General features: G+C 38.2%; 1 protein-coding gene across 4 annotated transcripts in view; it reads right to left on the bottom strand.

Moving 5' to 3' along the window:
• TFEC (transcription factor EC) overlaps nucleotides 1-20,613 on the bottom strand; it is a 135,822-nt gene that overhangs the window by 30,604 nt on the left and 84,605 nt on the right. For all 4 annotated transcript variants that reach the window (XM_069851006.1, XM_069851009.1, XM_069851014.1 and 1 more), the window contains 2 exons: nucleotides 9,932-10,183; nucleotides 7,563-7,658 (listed from right to left, as the gene is read on the bottom strand). In XM_069851006.1, the coding sequence (XP_069707107.1) occupies nucleotides 7,563-7,658; nucleotides 9,932-10,183 (348 nt within the window). The remainder of the gene's footprint in view (nucleotides 1-7,562; nucleotides 7,659-9,931; nucleotides 10,184-20,613) is intronic.

Here is a 20,613-nt window from a genome sequence, read left to right as displayed (position 1 = left end):
GCTTTCAGGGTAAGGTCATCCAGGGGAATAATTAAAGAAAATATTTCTTAGAAGTTATGAATAAATCAACATTAAAACATTTTTTCTTGGCTCTATTTACTACCAGACATGGAAAAATATTAACGAAAAAATTTTCTATGGAGAAGCTTTCTATTTTCTCCCAAGTAATCTGAAAATAGCTGCTCCATTTTGTTTGGTCATTCAGTACCCACTACTCCAGAAACAATGAGCCGATCTGATTCAACAGATCAACAGTTGAGCCACTGCAGGCTTTTTTTTGAAGTCCAGTTTTATGGTAATCCAAGCATTCAAGCACTACTGCTTAGCTTTCACCACCAGTCACCTAATTGCTGCAGAGCTTCTCTACCTGGGCTGCTTCAAGAATGCTTCTGAAAGCTCTTGTTTTCTTCTGCACCAAAGACAACGTTGAATCTTTGGAGATATTCACAAAATTAAATTATTTTCTGGCCTGTCCCACCCAGCACAGTGCAAGAGAAGCCCATGCCACTGCAGAAGATTAATATCATGTCACTTTATTAACATTCCAAGATGCTCAAGCTCCTAATGTTTTTGATGTAAGTTTTAGTGGAGTGCATTTTAAAAAGAGGACGTTATCCCAGTAGCTGTGCAGTAATTATCTCTGTTACAGCATTTATTTCTGAATTAAAGTACTGGTAAAAGGCTAAATGTTTTCAGAGATGTCTGTTGTATTTGTTATATTACTGAGTTTTCTGGTGAGTCCTAGGGCTGTACATAGGTATTGGCAAAACAAAACAACATTTGGTAATAAGTAGAGGTTCACTAGGTCACACGCTGTCAAATCCAACCATGAAAAATGCAGAGGTGCTAATTTTTAACTCTGCTCTTTTCTGGCTCTCTTTACTGTGACTAGTGGTCTCCACATATCCCTTGATACAGCATGTTTCTTGTACTTCTCTTTTTAAGATATTAAAAGTAACATAGACCATAGCTTTTCAGAATTTGCCCCAAACTTTTAATGATGGTGTCATATATGCTTTACGTTAACAGACCTGCACATCTCCATTTCCTATATCTTGAGCATCTGGAAGTTAATAAGCTTTAAATTCATTAAAGAATGTTGAGTAGACTGTGGGGATTTTGAATAAGAATGGAAGTCTGATTAAAATGAAAAATGTTTACTTTTCATAGAATCATAGAATCATAGAATAACCAGGTTGGAAGAGACCCACCGGATCATCGAGTCAAACCATTCCTATCAAACACTAAACCATGCCCCTCAGCACCTCGTCCACCCGTGCCTTAAACACCTCCAGGGAAGGTGACTCAACCACCTCCCTGGGCAGCCTGTTCCAGTGCCCAATGACCCTTTCTGTGAAAAATTTTTTCCTAATGTCCAGCCTAAATCTCCCCTGGCGGAGCTTGAGGCCATTGCCTCTTGTCCTGACCCCCATCACTTGGGAGAAGAAGCCAGCACCCTCCTCTCTACAACCTCCTTTCAGGTAGTTGTAGAGAGCAATGAGGTCTCCCCTCAGCCTCCTCTTCTCCAGGCTAAACAACCCCAGCTCCCTCAGCCACTCCTCGTAAGACCTGCTCTCCAGCCCCCTCACCAGCTTCGTTGCTCTTCTCTGGACTCGCTCAACATCCTTCTTGTGGTGAGGGGCCCAGAACTGAACACAGTATTCGAGGTGCAGTCTCACCAGTGCCAAGTACAGAGGGAGAATAACCTTCCTGGACCTGCTGGTCACGCCATTTCTGATACAAGCCAAGATGCCATTGGCCTTCTTGGCCACCTGGGCACACTGCTGGCTCATGTTCAGTCAGCTGTCAACCAACACCCCCAGGTCCCTCTCCTCCAGGCAGCTTTCTAGCCAGACTTCTCCTAGTCTGTAGCACTGCACAGGGTTGTTGTGCCCCAAGTGCAGGACCCGGCATTTGGCCTTGTTAAACCTCATGTCATTGGACTCTGCCCAGCAGTCCAGCCTGTTCGGATCCTTTGCAGAGCTTCCCTACCCTCCAGCAGATCGACACTTCCACCCAGCTTAGTATCATCCACAAACTTGCTAAGGGTGCACTCGATGCCTTCATCCAGGTCATTGATAAAGACATTGAACAGGGCTGGACCCAGCACTGAGCCCTGGGGAACCCCACTTGTCACTGGCCTCCAGCTGGATTTCACACCATTTCCCACCACTCTCTGGGCCCGGCCATCCAACCAGTTTTCCACCCAGGAGAGTGTGCACCTGTCCAGGCTAGAGGCTGACAGTTTCTCAAGCAGAATGCTGTGAGAAACTGTGTCAAAGGCTTTGCTGAAGTCCAGGAAGACCACATCCACAGCCTTTCCCTCATCCAGCAGCCGAGTCACTTTGTCATAGAAGGCGATCGGGTTAGTTTGGCAAGACCTGCCTTTTGTGAACCCATGTTGACTGGGCCTGACCACCTGGTTCTCTTGCATGTGCTTCATGATAGCACTCAAGATCACCTGTTCCATGACTTTCCCTGGCACTGAGGTCAGACTGACAGGCCTGTAGTTTTCTGGATCCTCCCTGCGACCCTTCTTGTAGATGGGCACAACATCAGCCAGCCTCCAGTCCAGTGGGACTTCCCCAGTCTTCCAGGACTGTTGGAAGATGATGGAAAGGGGTTTGGCCAGCACATCCGCCAGCTCCTTCAATACCCTAGGGTGAATCCCATCCGGCCCCATAGACTTGTGGATGTCTAGTCGGGCTAGCAAGGCTCTGACCACCTCCTCTTGGATCATGGGAGCCTCATTTTGCTCTTTTAACTCCTGGGTTTGTACACAGACGGAACAACTTTCTTTACAATTAAAGACTGAGGCAAAGAAGGCATTAAGTACCTCAGTCTTTTCCTCATCCCCTGTCACTGTTGTTCCTTCTGCATCCAATAGGGACTGTATGGTCTCCCTAGTCCTCCTTTTAGCATTTATATATTTATAGAAGGATTTTTTGTTTTCTTTCACAGACTTTGCCAATCTGATTTCTAGTTGAGCCTTAGCCCTTCTGATTTTTTCTCTACACAATCTCACTTCCCTCCTGTAGTCCACCCAAGAGGCCTGTCCCCTCTTCCAGAGCCCATAAACGTTTCTCTTCTTCTTGATGTCACTCAATATCTCTCTGTTCAACCAAGCTGGTTTTCTCCCCTGCCGGCTTTTTTTCCGGAACATGGGGATGGCTTTCTCCTGAGCTGCTAGGATTTCCTTTTTGAAGAGCTCCCAGCCCTCATGGGCTCCCTTGCCCTTAAGTGCTGTCTCCCTTGAGACTTTGCCAACCAGCCTTCTGAAGAGTTCAGAGTCTGCCCTCTGGAAATTTAATGCTACTGTCCTACTAACCACCCTCTTCACTTCACCTAGAACAGAAAACCCTATCATCTCATGATCACTTTGTCCTAGGCATCCATCTACTGCCACATCCCCCACAAGGCCCTCTCTGTTCACAAACAGCAGGTCCAGGAGGGCACCCTCCCTTGTTGGTTCATTCACCAACTGTGCAAGGAAGTTGTCTTCCATGCACTCCAGGAACCTCCTAGACTGCTTCCTTTCTGCTCTATTGTACTTCCAGCAGATATCAGAAAGATTGAAGCCTCCCACATGAACAAGAGGCATTGATCTAGAGATTAACCCCAGCTGTTTATAGAAGAGCTCATCAGCTGCTTCTCCTTGGCTGGGTGGTCTGTAACAGACTCCCATCATAAAATCTACCTTCTTATGGGCTCTTCTGACTTTAACCCACAGGCACTCAATCTCCTCATCGCCACAATCCATCTCAACAGTGTCCAAGTCCTCCCTTACAAAGAGGGCTACCCCACCTCCTCTCCTGCCCTTCCTATCCCACCTGAAGAGTTTGTACCCCACCATAGCTGCACTCCAGTTATATGAGTCGTCCCACCACATTTCTGTGATGGCAATGACATCATAGGCTCCTTGCCCTACAAGAGCTTCCAGCTCTTCCTTCTTATTCCCCATGCTGCGTACATTGGTGTAAATGCACTTCAGCTGAGCTGCCGAGCCTTCAGCCCTCTTAGAGGGAACAGAGTTCATTCCCAATTGCCTGGTAACTGGAGTAGCTAGCTCCAGAGTGCCTGTATCTCCCTTAGCACCCCCAGGTGTGTTCTCCCTCCCTTTTTTTTTCATATGTCTGTCACCATATCTGGCATATATTATTTAGGCCCTACTCACTCATATATTCTTTGTTTCATTATTTTAATGGTTTCTAAAGGGTCAGGATGAAACCTGTTGCTCCTAATAACGTACTCAGAACAAACTGATTTCTTACAATATAGATAATTATGTTGCTGTCTGTTAGTAAAGTTTACAAGACTAAATTATTATGACCATGAAAAATTACTTTACATTTGTGTCATCTTCAGGTTTTCTTTATTAATTCCTACCTTCTCCATGGTGAACAATTTTCATCAAGTGACAGTTCATAAGAATAGTTATGATTCGATTTCAGCTATGTTTTCTGGACAGAGATATAACTAAGCTTACAAATACCTGCAGGATAATGAAGACTTCTTGCATATAGGGAAGACCTATTCTTGTATTTAAACTCACCTTCTCAAAAATAATTGTAAAAAGTAGGTTTTTACCATTAAGATACTGTTAAGAGCAATAGAAATGCAGTCAAAGAATTCCCTAATTTAACATAAGTTGCAACCCAAACCCTGAGAATTTTATAGATTTATTAATTTGGGTCCAAACATAATAAAAGTCAGGCAACCCACTCTTCAGATGCTGTAACAATTTTCATGAGAGATGGAAGGATATTCTTGCTTTCACTTCTCTGATTCTACAAATACATGACTATAATTCATTAATTCAGGGTCATACAATGAGCCTCTAAGCAATTACTCACATGAGTGGCCTCATAGAATTCAATGTCCCCATTTAATGTGACATTAAAACAGTACATGGGTGCATCTACATAAAACAAACATTAATTCACTGCAACACACAACAGGTAGCACTGCGAAGTCTCTAATGTCAGCCACTATCTATTGAGAATAACGAGAAAAGAAGATGACATCATGAATTTAGCTTGTTCAAGAAACAGTTTTGCTGAAAAATTCCATATTCAGAAAACCAGGAGGCTTAAACTTTTGTATCATTTTAGAGAGACTACTTTGCACGTTTTGAACAAATTCAGGACAATGCCAAGAAGGGAAAAATCTAGGAGGCAATTCTAAAAATTTAAGCACATTATACTGGAGAAGTGTAAGGAGGAAGCAAACAGGAGATCAGCCAGGCATATGGGCAACTCAGAATCATAGAATCATAGAATGTCCTGACCTGGAAGAGACCCACAAGGATCGTCTAGTCCATCTACTGTCCCTGCATAGGCAACCCCAACATTCATACCATGTGTCTGACAGTATTGTCCAAATGCTTCTTGAATATTGCAATGCTTGGTGCCATGAGTACTTCCCCAAGGAGTCTGTTCCTGTGCTCCACTGATCTCTGGGTGAAGAAACGTTTCCTAATATCCAACATAAACTTCCCCTGGCACATCTTCCTGCCATTCCCTCGGGTCCTATCATTGGTCACCAGATGTCAGTGATAGCCACCATAGCCAAAGACCTTATGCAGAAGTGCATAAGAAGTAATACAAATTTGTTTAAGTACAGCTCAAACCCTGCTCCTCCTCTCTTCATGATCATGTCTCCTCATCCAACACTGTTCTATTTAATGCATACATTTTTGAGTCAGATAAACAAACTGCCATTACTTTTAATGTGATGATGAAACACCAGTTCTAAACCATGTATTTTCTATCTGCCTCTCTATCTTTCTCTTTTGCACAGTTTATGACCAAAATTTTGAAGACAGGTTTAGGATATTGCCTGAAAGATGCTATAAAACCCCGAGTGACAAGCTAAGTGCCTTGTACCACCTCCATCTGCTTATTTTTTTCATTTATTTTTGAAGTACAAACTGCCAAAAGAGAAGATAGGAGAGACACTGCTTGATTGCTGCCACACTGATGCAGTTTACATACCTTGTTGAAAGTAGGCTTTGTTTTTCTATTTTATTGCACAGAGAGCTTTGGAAATACATGTTATTCCCTGGCTTACCTAGCAGCCCAATGATTTCCTCAGCATCAACAAAACTCTAAATACAATTACATGGCCCACAGGCACTGCAGGAGTCTCAAATTTTTGCAAGTAAGATACTAGCTATGCCTATAAGCCTCTGCATATTTCCTTGCTCATCAAGAATAAGGTATTCAATACATTTTAGAGAGGTATGTCCTTCATGGCTGAAGATGAAGGCTAATGAGGCTGGAATTAGCATAGATTAACATCATCCCATTTGAAAAGGTTTTGAGGGAATATGAGTCTAATCCAAAACCCAGAATTCATGCCTCTCATCACCATCCCATGGTAGCACACCTGAAAGGATCCTCCCCTGCCTCATGTTAATTTTGTCCAAAATATTAATTCGCTCCCCAGGGAGAATTTCTTTGCTATACGCTGTACTAGGATATGTATAAATCAGACAGACTGTATTAGTTCTGTACTGGCATGCAAATGTCAAGTATTCATGGAACTTTTAACTGCCAGTAATACTGGACCCTGTCATGGGCAACACAGAGGCACAAAGAACTTCTCTCCTAATGTATTTTTGTAGCCAGTGATGTTCTATAGTCAGAAAATGATGTTCCTCAAGTGAGTGATTAAGAGCAACCACCTGACTCTGTATTCCCAAATGAATTTTGTACACTGCCAAAGCCTGTGAACATCCTTCTGCTTTGGCCAGAATAAATTTTCCCTTTATCAGCACCCATTTTGAGGCCTAATAGGCAAAATCTGTGAAAAAATGTTGACAAGATAAGTCAGGTTTGAAAGAACAAAGAACATCCCTTCTATAAATCCTAATGCATTACATTATTGATAGGTGTTATTTTCACAAACAGCAATGCTCTGTGCTTTGTTGTATCCAGAATATGTCCATCCTTCCTCTTCAAATGTGTAACATATATGGAAATGTAAGTAGCCTTTGTTAATCCTCTGTCATTTCTTTAAAAAAGAGATTACAAATTTATAACAGTTTCTTACAATTATTCCTACAAAACATTTAATCTGAAAGTGATGTTTCTTTATTCTCAAAATTATTCAGCTAAGTTCAACTTGCCTTTATGAAAGTCAAGAAACAGAGTCCACCCTTGACTCAGCATAAGGAAAAACTACTGTACTGTAGAAACTATTACATGGGGAAGCTTTAACTCTTTCAGCTGAAGTACAAGGATCTCTAAGACTTTAAGAGGCCTTCTAGACTTCTTGCCTTCATAGCCTTCTGTAGGAATTACTACATCCAATGGCTTATGCACCAGACGTGGTGATGGGCTAGAACCCCAAATGCTCTTCAGACCAGCTAAAACAGCTGTGTCCCACTACATTTGAACACTTTCCTGTAACATTTCTTGACAAAAAGACAAGCACTTGAAGAGAAAGGAGAATAGTACACTGATAGTACTGCTTTAGCCTCTGAAGTGTGATGTGTGCTTGAATTAGTCAATGAAATTCTCTGTTATAAAGAGCAAGATGAAATTCAAAAAAATACTTACAGTTCTTTGCATGAGTAGAGGAGTTTCAGAACAACCTATCCCTTCATCATTAAAACTTGATTCCATATTGATAATGTCTTCAATCACTTCTTCCATCTGAGAAAATAATACGTTAAGACCAATTATTACAAATAATAATTGAAACAATGTTATATTGAAAATACAGATTAAATAATCATGAATATTTTTATATCAGTAAAACTGAATTTCACAAGTTTTTATCTTAAAATTCAAATAATTCAAGCACTCTTACACAATATTCACATTTTTTGCTTCTTGTGAAAACAGTTTTTGTGGTTTAGCAAAATACCTCTTTCCCCCCAAACCCCAGCCCATTCCCCTTTTTAACCCCATATTGTAACAACAAGATCCAATAGTAGGAGTTCATTGCTAAGTTGTAACTGTGATCTATCACCTTCATCAAATGCATCATATCCATAGTGTATTGCTGCATTGGTGCAGGAAGGCTGAGAGGAGCTCATCATTCTGCAAGAGCATGAGCTACTCAAGATTTGGTGTTACACACGGCTCTCAAGATTCAGTAGGCAGAGCTCTGAGTTGTGTTTGTCACTATATTGAATACTTCACCAGACAGCCTTCTGGTCTCACTTTTGTTCTAATCTGAATCAAAAGCTACTGAAGCAGATGGAAAAACTAATTAATTCCTTGGGATGAAACAGTGAATACTTTGCAGGCATATCAACATATATAGATTTGGACAAGGTACAGCATGAGTTTTCAATGGTAATTTTAATCTGGGTCTGTTCACAAAGTAACTTTGGGAAAGAGTCCATGATGAATCTGTCACTGTTACCTCTATTGTCTGCAGGAGCAATTGACTTGTGCCCTGATGCTTTTCAAGCATCTCTTGGGAGCTGTCTGAAAAGCTGTAGCTGAAGGAAATGTAGAGGGTCATATACAAGGAAAGGAAGCATCACACAGGTGAGGAACCTTTCAACACAGACTTTTAGGCCACATGGCCTGGCACAATTCACATGTGCACTCTTCTCCCTCTCCAAAAAACAGATGTGCTGTCCAAGGAGTTGGGGCCAGACTTATTTAGGAAGTGCTGTCTGGGCCAAAAGCATGCCGGGAAATGCCATCAATTAGACAACATGAATGCACAGATCAGTGCACCAGCCTGCGTGTTGGCTCTGTATTATTTACCAATATATCTACAGCCTGCACTGAACCACTGGGCACACCTGCAGCTAGGAAATTACACTGTACCAGTCATCTTCCTGAAACTCTGGGGTGGGATTGTTCAAATTATTGGAGTGATGACTCCAAGGACTTTGACCTGTGACAACTATCGCTCTCCTAGTCATCTTCAGGTACAGTTCAGGAGAGTAGTTTACAAGCAGCTGTCTTCTCTTGAGGACAGAGAGTGGTATTAGGGAGGGCACCAGTCGTTCCTGGTCAGACACCCAAAGTGCCTGAGAACAACTGCAGCATGCTGTGCTTGCCAGAACAGAGGTGACCACAAACATCTCCAAAAAGGGTATCTAAAACAATCTTTACAGTCTAGTGGCTCCAGTAATCCATAAACCTGATGTAAAATGTCAGTTATTAATGCAGAAGGAATGGAGGACTCCCAGGTGAGCTCTCCAGGAACTGTTTGGTTTATTTTTTTTCAGTTTCCTCATGCTTAGCTGCATAATGTTCAAATGCTCATATGGGTTATAGTGCATTTGTAGGATTCCTCTGTTTTGTTAAAAGTAAAGACACGGTACGGCATCTCCATTTCTTATTTCTGTAGGAATTCTCCTTTCACCTAATAAGCACTCTCTCTTGAAATCTATTGAAGTACTAAAGCCTATAATGATGTACATCTGAGAATACACTGGCTGAGAATCAGACATAGTATAATAGCTGTACCTCTATTAAAATTGATGATGGCACTAAAGTTAGCATATCTAAGCCAATTTATCTAAGACAACCCAGATATATCAGCTAACTGAAAAATGAATGTTTGTTTCAGTTACAACTTTAAGGTAATCAGCACTTTGTTATGCAGTTAGAATAATACTCTTAGGCAGAAATAACTCTCATCTGAAAGACAAGTTTTGCATTGCAAAGTATACTTAAAAATGCACATCAACAAATGGCATGTAGGTAAAAAATCATGCATCAGTACATCTTAACTGGCAGTAATTTAAAGCCTGATCATGCAATAAGCTATTCACAGGAATTCAAGACAATAACCCACATATTCCAAAAGGATTCAGGGAGCAAACACTGCAACCAAAGACCCCATGAAAGTAAAGAAAGTAATCTCTTGCCCGCTACTAGTAAAATATGGGTCATGTAATGTTTTTGTAGGAGCACGCAAAGCCCGTTTCCCATTTCCTTTGCCAGCCTGGCCTTACCGCATTTTCATGTTCTCCTCCAAGGGCCAGTAGCTTGGTGACAGGGCTTTCTGGTGTGCCAATATCACTGACAGGAGGCATGTGTCCGTTTCGTAAAATGGAGGTCACTCCCGTGGGCTGAATTGTATGGGAGTGGGACAAGGAGAGCGTCTGGCTGGACAGCTTGGTATCAAGGGTCAGGTACTGTTTCACCTGGTGCCTCTGGCTTTGCTGTATGTGGTATCTAGACTGATTTTCCAAGCGTGTTTGTACCTGTAAAGGAATAGAAATAATTGCTCAAGTTCCAAGCTACTGGTACCAGCATTTCCCCATAAGTTCACTTTCAAAGCTTCAAAACAATAAATTCAGCTTTAATAACACTTAGATAGCATTTTTACTAACTTTAATTTTTTTTCATTTTTGCCCCTTTGCATGTCCTATTTGTGTATTATCTTCCCCTAATACAGCCAAATAAACCTTCTGAATAATTATCAAAGAAAAAATAGAATTAGAAAAGATAAACTTGATGTCGAGAAAAGACTGAAAGCATGCTACACATTTTTCTCTTCTCATTTGAGAATGATCTCTGTTGAAATCACTGAACATTACAATCAAACCTACAAGCATCTATGCACTCTAAAAATAATATGACAGTGTATTTACTCTTTCATATTCAAAAAGGTAAATAAATGTATAAAGAAAAGCATAATCCAACCAACTTCAAGTAGTACCAATGGCAGCAGACATTCACTCACCCATACTTAAATCTACATTTGGCTCACCTTGTAAAAAGTGAAGTCAGTTAAATGAGGCATTGCTGCAGTCTTGCAAAAAAAAAAAAATCCCCAACAAAATAGTGAGTCCTGAATGACTGTTCCCTATCCTCAAACCATGCAGTCTTCTTGAAGAGCCTTTTGAGGAGAGATTTCTTTTTTGAGTTGGTAGGATTTTATAAACTGAGAGGTCGTGCCAAAACAGCTAATTGAGTAAGACTTTGGGCCATCCTTTGATTACAGAGATTGACAGTTGCTACTTCAAACAGCTCTCATTTCAGATCAATGTCACATTCCTGCAATTTAACTACCAGAGGAGTACTGCATACACAAACCTTACTGTCATTTCAGCCCTGCGGCTTTCTCCTCTTCCTATGGCATGACTGGTCACAAATTTCTTATAATAAATTTTTCTCAAGTGGCCTCTGTGTAAGCCCGATTAATATTTGTTAAATAATAACAAGACCTGCTTTGCAGTTCTTTTTTGTCCTCCAAAAGATTCCATCATTTAAACAAACTTCTTTTTAATTGCCCTAACATACATAAGCAGAGATAAATAGACCATAAAAGGGGCTTGCATTTAAATTAGCTATATTTTTGTACAATATTGGTGTACCTACTTTATTTTTACTTTTGTTATGATGGCATGTCTAGAATACTTTAAATTATGTTTCTTTAAACTAATTTTCAAGTCATATAAAAAAGATTAAGCCAAGTGGTAATGAACATAATATTAATTATTTTTATGTAACAATTACACTTATTAAATAATATTCCATTTTAAAATGATATGAAATCTTAATATACTGTTTAGATTTTCCTGTTTTATGTTAGGAAGGTATGCACCCCATGTAAGGTTTTATGTGCGTTTGGGATTTACTTAAATCATAATATTACTTGTCTTTGTGTTAGTTTTGAGAAGTGTATAACTTAAGCTATGATTTATCATGTGTAAGGATACATGTAAAACCATCCCAAGTAATTTGATACCTATGCATCAATTTATTCATTCAGCTTTAAGTAAGACTTAAGCTCATATAGAAACTTAGATACTCAAGTAGTCCTTAAATTAGAATCCCAACATGACATCTACTGCATGCTAGTTTAACCAGAGAATACATCCTGAGTGAAATGCAATGTGCTGAGAGAAAGAAAATGTTTCCCATTGTATGGGCAGAGCAGAGATCTGCTGTGCACTCTTGGGTTTTGTGGCTGTTTCAGAAGCACCCACAGACACTTTGTGCTTGTACTGGACTCTAGGCTCACTAAATGAATCCACTCAAAGTGGCCACTACCCAGACCCTTACACTGCTTGAACTGTTGAACAAAACTTTCCATCAATGCAGAACATTGCAATCAACAGCTTGAAGGCACAGCTCCTTTGCATGGCATAAACGGGAGTGGTATCAATGCAGAGTATATCAACGCATCTACTGCATTTCATCCCAGCTATTTTTTTCTCTTAAATGAAGATGATGATCAATCTTTAATGAACAATGAATTGTTGTTTTGGAAATTCTACAGGCCTACCTGAAGCAAGAAATCCAGAATATTAAATCTCTTTGAATGACATGGGAAACACAAGAAATTAGCTACGTCTGAAGTCTATACTTCTTCAGTTTAAAGTTTGTTTTTAATAAGGAATTTTAATAAGAAAGTGGATTCTTCCACAAGAAGACTACTGACAAGTCAGTGGCTTGTTTTTTGCTTTCTGTGGACTTCAGATTGCTAGCGGCAGACTGAAAACTCTGTGTAACCCGATTTCCTAGTGAATCACCGTAGGGTCATCTCACCAGTGTAGGAGAAGATCCATGAAAGACAGTCAGCAAACTGCTGACTAACTCAAAAACCAAGTCTATCAGGAGTGCTTATTTTGTGTGATATTCTTTTGCTGCTTATATCCTGTCAGTACTGTCCTGAACTTCAATGAACTGGAAAAGAATTTAAAACTTCTGTGATGGGATCTGTTGCTATGGTTTTGCAAACTTCACCATCCCCTTTACAATGTTAGTTGCAGTCCTTACAAAGTAGAATCATTGAGGTTAAAAACGGATCTATGTCCTGATTTTCAAAATTACCTAGAATTGCAATCTGTGATCATCTTTACATCTTTAAATAAGACTTAGAAGTCAATGCTCATAACAAGAAGTAAAACGGTTTTGAAAATCAAGTCACTGTGTAAAGACAAAGCAGAGTTGGACTGACAGCACAAGGGGGAATGGCTATAAATTAGAGTGGGGAAGAATTAGACTAAATAATAGGAAGAATTTCTTCATAATGAGGGTGGTGACTGGATCAGATTGCACAGGGAAGTTGTGGATGCCCCCTCCCTGGAAATGTTCAAGGCCAGGTTGGATGGGACCTTGAGCAGCCTGATCTACTGGAACATGGCCCTGTCCATGGCAGGGCAGTTGGAACTAGATGACCTTTAAGGTCCTTTCCAACCCAAACCATTCTATGATTCTATGATTCTTATTTTTTATAATCATACAGATAATGTAAAATAAATGGGGGGAAAAAATCATCCTATGCCAAAGGAATACTGAGGACTTCGAAGCCAAGCTCTCTAAAATTAGAAAAGACAGTAAACCTGCCCATGTAATATCTGGGAAGTAAGAGCAGAAATTCAAAACTTAATAATTTTATGACACCAGATAGACGTGTGTCAAATGCTCAGTATGATTGGTTTATTCTCTACTGGGATGCTGGATGACTTTTGTTATACCAGTATTATTAAACTCAGTTTAGTTTTTCTGAAAATTAAATAACTAGTCTCCTATTTGCAAACATTAAACATTGACTTGATGTTGAGCTTCTTTGTAATGGTGTAAAAAAAGTGGTTAAGCACTGGCACAGGTTGCCCAGAGAGGTTGTGGAATCTCTGCCCTTGGAGATTTTCAAAACCTGACTGACAAGGTCCTGATCGCCTGAGAAAACAAATGATTTCTAGAAATATATAGAGAAATTTCAATTGGTAGTCCAGATACTGAAACCCTGGATAACCATTATTAAGTCTGGGGAAAAAAATTGTATCAGGTTAGGGGTTAAGTGAGATAAATGCAAAAAGGCAAAAGAACTGGAAAATAAATTCTACACATAAATAATCTCACAGGTAAAACAAGCCAGAGCAATGTGCCTTTAGCTGCTTAGAGACCTTGACCATGTGCATATCTGAGATCCACTAGATAAGGATCCTCCCCAGAAAACTACAAAAATGTGACATATCTAGGGACCTAGGGAGGCATGAAGAATGTCAATGATATTCCAGTAAGCAGCAGTTCTACATCTTGTATTGGTATTCCTTTAAGGGCAAGTAGGTGATACCTGTACTCCCAGGCTGCTTAGGTCAACATCAGTCCTGGGAGAGATAATAGGAAAACTGAAAAGATATTCAATTAATAAATTATTAAAAGATAGGAATATAATTAATGCTAGTCAACACAGTTCTGTGCAAAATAAGCCTTGTCAAACAGATCTACTTCTGTTCCTTGATGGAATTTCAAGTTAGGTTGCCAAAGGTAATGATGTAGGTATAATAAACTTCAACTTTTGTGTGCCTTTTGACTTAGTATCATTCAATATTCTAATTAAAAATATAGAGCTATACAATATCAATAAAGCCTGTTTTAACTGGATTAGGAATTGGCTAACGAACATGCATAAGACAGTAATCAGCAAAGGCTTGGCATCAGAAAGAGGAGCTTTTCAGTCTTGTGCAACTCAACGCTTCCTTTAGTGATTTGAGACTAATGAAAAATACAAACAACGAAAAAGGAATAAGTATTTTTTTAGAGTAGTGGTCCCATTGAAAGAAAATGTGTTCCCAGTCAGTCAAATACATATCTGCATATAATGGAGGAAGATGTATAAGATGCAACAATCGAAAACAATGAATGGAGATAATACTGGAAATAACAAGTCTGTAAAGAATTTTGGGTCATTAAAAAACAGGAACTCTGCAGGAGTGTTCTAATGATACCATAGCAAGAAAGGGAAAATGGCATAAAGGAAGTAGTGAATAGGAGTCTACCTTTACTCTGCTTTTATTTATGGCTCAGAGAAATTAATAATGGGATCCTAAAACTATTTCTATCCTAAATATTTAGAAGACACCGTTGAAGGAATTGAAAGAGTACAGAAAAGAACTATGAAATTGATTGAAGAATGAGAAAAAGGTGTTTCAATTAAAGTTTAAAGAAACTGATATGTTTTTATTGTCAAATTGAAATTTGTGAAATTTCTGGGAGATGCTGAATAGAAATAGGTTACTATAGAAAGCATGGCAAGAGTCACTGGCCACAAGCTGATGTTAGGCAAGCTAATATTGGAAATTGTGTGCATAAACAGTGAAACACTCAAAAGGAAACACTCTGTCTCTTGTTTTCTTCAAACTAAGGCTCCATGATTTCCTGGAAGAGAGGCATTAGCCAAATCCAAGGGATATTTTATCAAACACATTCTCAGACTCAAAGATGAGTAATAGGATAATAGCTGAATGGAAAACAAAAAAAGCCCGTGATTTTAGAGGGATTAGAATGAGTGGTCTAATAGCACTTTCTGTGTTTAAATTTTATGGATTTTTAGATCAAAGAAGTGGCTATTACAATTGCAACATTTCCTTTGATGAATATTCACTCTGAATTTAATAAATGTTTTAATCTTTGCTTAAATATGGGCACAGTATACTGGACAGAACTCAATACTTCATTACAATTTGGCATTTATGCTTGATGTTAATTTGTTCCAGTATTTTTAATAACTTTTGAAGTAAAATTTCTCACCCTGATGGAATAGCATCATTTATCACTAGTCTGGATCAAAACACCTCTCTGAAACTGTTTGAGTTATGGGTCTCATGATCTTTTCAGCCATTGTACCAGAAAATAAGCATCTAATTATGAACTTTTTAATTATTAAAATGTTCTGTAAGTACCCAAAAATTCTAATTCCATTTTAAGATAAGAAACACAGTCACAACATAGACAATTTTAGCTCTGTTTCTGAGGACTTTCAAATGGATTTTAAGGGTTAGGAGAAAAAAGCCTTTTTAGTGATGAAATAATCCTTTTTAACTTCTATTATAAATGAACATAAGTTGTTTGTTTTTCCTGCTCTTTCTATTAAACTTTTTGAGAAAAAAGCATTTGTGAATTTATTTCATAGTAAAATGATTTTTCAATTTAACTTAGCTGTTATACAAGTCTGTTCAGCCTCTAAAACTATCTCCAAATAATGTAGCTGTTCACTTTAATGTTTAGTTTATAAAAGCATGTGTGATTATGTCAATTAATTGCTTAAGCTAAACACAGTAATTAATTTTTAAATGTGAATATTTTTGTTATTGGAACTTTGATCTGACTAGAAGAGACCTTCTCTATTAATATGCATGAAGAGAGAACACAAAGCAAAAGCCGTCCAGCCTGGCAATTCACAGTTGTGTTTAGTTGATGCCTTACAGTTGCTTTCAAGTTATGAAAAAAATCCTCATGTGACTCTAATGCACTATTTTTCATCTTGTTTAACCTTTGACATCATATTCATCAGGAACTTGTGAATGTTCTTTCAAGGGTGAAGAGGCTGAAGAAGAAACATTTTAAAGTTCTTTGACAAAGACCATGTCTTCAACAATGACTACTGCTTCTGTATTTTGGCATCTCAATATCTAAAAATAGCTTATAATTATGAATGTGGGGCAGGATGAGAGTAATCAGAAACCATGATGAAAATCAAGAGAATTGGGGGAGCAAAACAACAGGAGAAGAGACTTTGCAGAAGCCAGTGCTGGGTAAGGAAATTTCTCTGCATAGCTTAGTCGGCAGAACAGCATTTCTTTCATGGAGAGAAAGGCAGCAGTGCTCTCAGGGCTGTGGCTATTAGAGGCCAGATCTTACAGCTAACCATTTTCTGTGAAATCCCAGTGCAGATGCAGGGATTTTGATAGCATTTCCTCATTCTGGCATTCTCTAGCACTCACTGAGCATTGATGGAGCTCAGTCCTTTCAGGTATTCCTCTGTGCTAACTTCCTTGTGCAATCAGAAATGAGTTGGGGGAAGCCAACTACCTGCACTGAGCAGCTACAGAGACATTATCAAAGCAAGCACTTCCATTTGCTCCAGTATACCTGAGACACTTTTGGCTTCTTAATTGAACTCCTGCAGTTAAGATACACACAGCTCTGATGGCTCCTTATCCATCACAAGCTTGACTTCTAAAGAAAGGATCCCTAAGGTCATAAGGTCAGCTCATCATGGTTTAAAATAGCAATGAGTCTCAATGACTTTATGGTCTTCAACGGCAGAAAAGACATTTTAACATTAAACTATAAGAACAGCCTGTAAAGTTAAGCAAAGCAAACTACAGGAAGGATTTTTATAAAATTATCCTTTTGATTTAAGTTAGAATTTAAGCTGAAAATCTAAACTATGAACAAATTCTGGCACTACAGTTAATAGGCCATACAAGCATAACAATGGACCACAATCAAATTATGAAACCCTGGCTAATATCCTTACTTTGCCTCTGTGAAGTGACCCTGTGCATGATCTCATTGATTCATGAGATCTGTGAATATAATAAATCTTTACTCTTCCAGTTCCTCTTTACTGTTGGTGTTATGAAAGGACAGCAATTGTGACTTTTGCATTTGAAGAATGTAAAGAAACTTTTTATATGGCTAACTGTGTTCAAGGAGCTACGTCCTGAAAACTTTACTTAACTACTTATTTCTGTCTCCACAAGTCATTCAGATTAGGTCAGCTAATAAGATGCTGCTAAATGAAGAAGAGACTATCATACACATTTCCTTTTTCAAGGAAAATCAAGTTTGGATGTTGAAAGTACAATCATCTGGTTTTTAGTTAAAAATCATCTGCTAATGAACTTCCACCACTGCAGTTTGTTCAATCCTTGTAGAAGAAACAAAACAGCAACATTAAAAGTGCTTCTGTATTTGTCAGCTGTAACAACTAGCACATTCATAAAAAATACCTTCATAGCAGCATGGGAAATCCGTAACTAGAATGATGCATTTTATTCAGAGATTCAAGATTTTCTGACTAATATTGTATGTCAAAAACAAATCTACTCCAAAATATAGGATTTATATAACACAAGCTGATGCAGGGATCAGGAATAATGAAAATGTTTGCAGATGTGGAAGTCTGTATTTTAATGTTAGAATTTTTAATTATTTACCTTCAGATGAAAGCACTCAAAAAAGACAAAAGATGACCATATTATAAAGATCCATATAACTTTGCTATCCATAGATAAAGTCTGGAAGATAGGTCTAACACAGGAGAGAACCACTATGTACTAACTACCTTTACGTGTAGGCGAGAAAGTCAAGTGGCTGAACTTAGAAACAAATTAACCAAAAGAAGAAATATCACTGATGTGATCACTGTTTTAGTAAATTCCTGAATAGTTCTAAAATACTCTGATTTGTTATTTAATTTCTAATTGTTTTCATGTGACAAATACAATTTTCTCACTTATATCTCACTTTGAAAGTTCCATCAGACAAGTAGCAGTTGCACACAAATAACAGGATTTATAACACACTTTCTGGTAACTTTGTCATGTTTTGTCATCCCAAGCTAAAGAAGAAAAAGGCAAAACTTGAACACAGTAAGCTACTTCAGACATGCTGTTCTTCTTCAAAAATAGATTAAGCTCAAAAGTTTTAGTGATTTTGAAAAAAAACACTGGTTTTCCCTATTTCTAATATGAAAGCTTCATGCCTGTATGCCAAGGGAATTTCACCAATTTCTTCAAAGAAGTGTAACCCATTGGTCATAAAGCATGATCCGTTTGTTAAAGGTGGTAACAGTTTCACCACCAGATGACAGCACTACTTATAACTAACCCATTTTTGTGTGTTTCAGTCTTCCCTTGTTTTGGAAACAAACCGTACAAGAGTATGTACTCCCTAGACTATCTGCTGCAAGAGCAGAGTAAACAAATCTGGTGGCGTAAGGAGGTTTGGTAAGGTAGTTACATCAGGGCAGCTAATCTGTTGGACAAGTTATTTTAAGTCTGTGAAGAGTTATAGCTTCTGTAAAGACACAGATTAAACCAGCTTCAGCCCAAGAAATGTGCTTTTTATTGCTTTCCTTAGTCTCAGAATGATAAAGGAGAAAGCTTTCAAAGTAGGCATTTTAGGTTAAGCTTCACAATGCAATTTTCATGAAATCAAGTCAGCAACATCATCTTGACCCAGCTTAGGATATAGCCACAGAGTGTACTTTCATAAAAGGGGAGCAGATTAGGTTAGCTGATAGCAGTAGATGATGCTTCCTCAAAATCAGGAATGGCACATCAAGGATAGCTATGTGAGAAAGAGTAACAAAAAAAAATTCATATCAGTTGTTAAGGGCATTTTCTAAAATGCACCTGGTCCATTTTGTGTTCAAATACATGTTTTGGCTCTAAGTGGCAATGAGTCTGATCTTGTTCACACTTCAGGATGCTGTTGGCATGCTGTTCATGTGATTAGCAAACATTCCCTTAAGTACTTGAAGACTAGCTACAAATCAGTGTTTTCTTTTGGCAATACACTTCCACTTATGTTCTGAGGATTGTAACAGTGGATTTAGGGTGGAGTAATTATGTGGTCCTTGAAATATTTCAATAATATTACAGGATTTATGTTTGTCCCTATTTTTACAAATAAAAGTTAAATGACAAAAATACTGAATATTACCAAAATTAAAATGAATATAATTTCTTACTTAAAGTTTCATAATTTATTTTGAGGACTCTTTTCTGAACTATAGTTTTATATGTTTGAGTCTTCTTTTTGAGTCACACTTTTCAGCCTAACGCCCAGAAATACCAGCTAAAGCTGAGAAGGGAAGCCAAGAATTCATTCAGAGAACACTTACAGAATACAAGGTTTCAAACAATTATGTTTTGCTGTACTCTGAAGTTGACTGGAAATCTCAGAAAAATAGCATAATTGTTACTTTCAGTACTGAACTGACCAAGCAGTCTTGCCTTTTGACGTGTATTTAAACTACCTTAGTTCACAACACATTTTGTTCAGCAGTAATTCAATTGGCCACACAGAAAAAAATATATTTATACTATTTCCAATGTACAACAGATCAAAATTCAGTTCCTTTTATAATTACTTAAACTCTGAAATCAGCCTTTCGAAACCTTTAGAACAAGAACTGCTGTAAAGCCACCATAAATAGAATCAAAAGGCAGCCTAGCAGAAAAAAGAACACGTCTTTCAATGTTGGACTTGTACTTTATAGCATTTACATTTCAGTTCATGAAAAACAAACATTTGTACACTTAGTAGACACTACAGACTAGGAGCTGGAGGGGTGATATTAGGGTAAGCTCAAACTACCCAATAGTTTTCAGTCAATATCAACTAAATAAAAATATGCTAATTAACAAAAGGTGATTGATTTTACTGGGATTAATCAAATGAAACTCCCACCTAGTTTAAATCAGAGTTGTGTGTGAGTATGGAATTAAAGATTACTACTGGTAAGTCATTATTAAGAGCATTAATTATAAGCTGTTTTGTACAGAACAAGTCTTTCAAATGCATTGGCCCTAATGTGGAAAGGAATGTACAAGTTAAAAATAAGTTTTTAGAATTGGCTAGAAAAGTTATTATCAGAGCTATATTTCGGTGTGAAAATTTTCTGCCCACAAAATTACCTTTTTTTAGTTAAAATTAAGAATATTTGTTAAAATAACAGCATTTTAAGGAGTCTTTGCGTGTTGCCATGGAACTTTCAGGAGGATAACATGTCACAGTGTTTGTACTGCAACAAAGTGGTGTGCTGAGAATGTCAACACCAAGATTTAGTAAGCAAGTTTATTAGTACTAACAAAATTGTTTAATTATCAATTGAGTTAATTAGCAATTACCATCATAATCCATAGGCCACCTTGTGGAAACAAGG

The sequence above is a fragment of the Phaenicophaeus curvirostris genome, chromosome 1, assembly GCF_032191515.1.
Source record: "Phaenicophaeus curvirostris isolate KB17595 chromosome 1, BPBGC_Pcur_1.0, whole genome shotgun sequence".
Lineage (NCBI taxonomy): Eukaryota > Metazoa > Chordata > Aves > Cuculiformes > Cuculidae > Phaenicophaeus > Phaenicophaeus curvirostris.
Note: the sequence above shows the minus strand (reverse complement) of the source record. Positions and strands in the feature narration are given on the sequence as shown.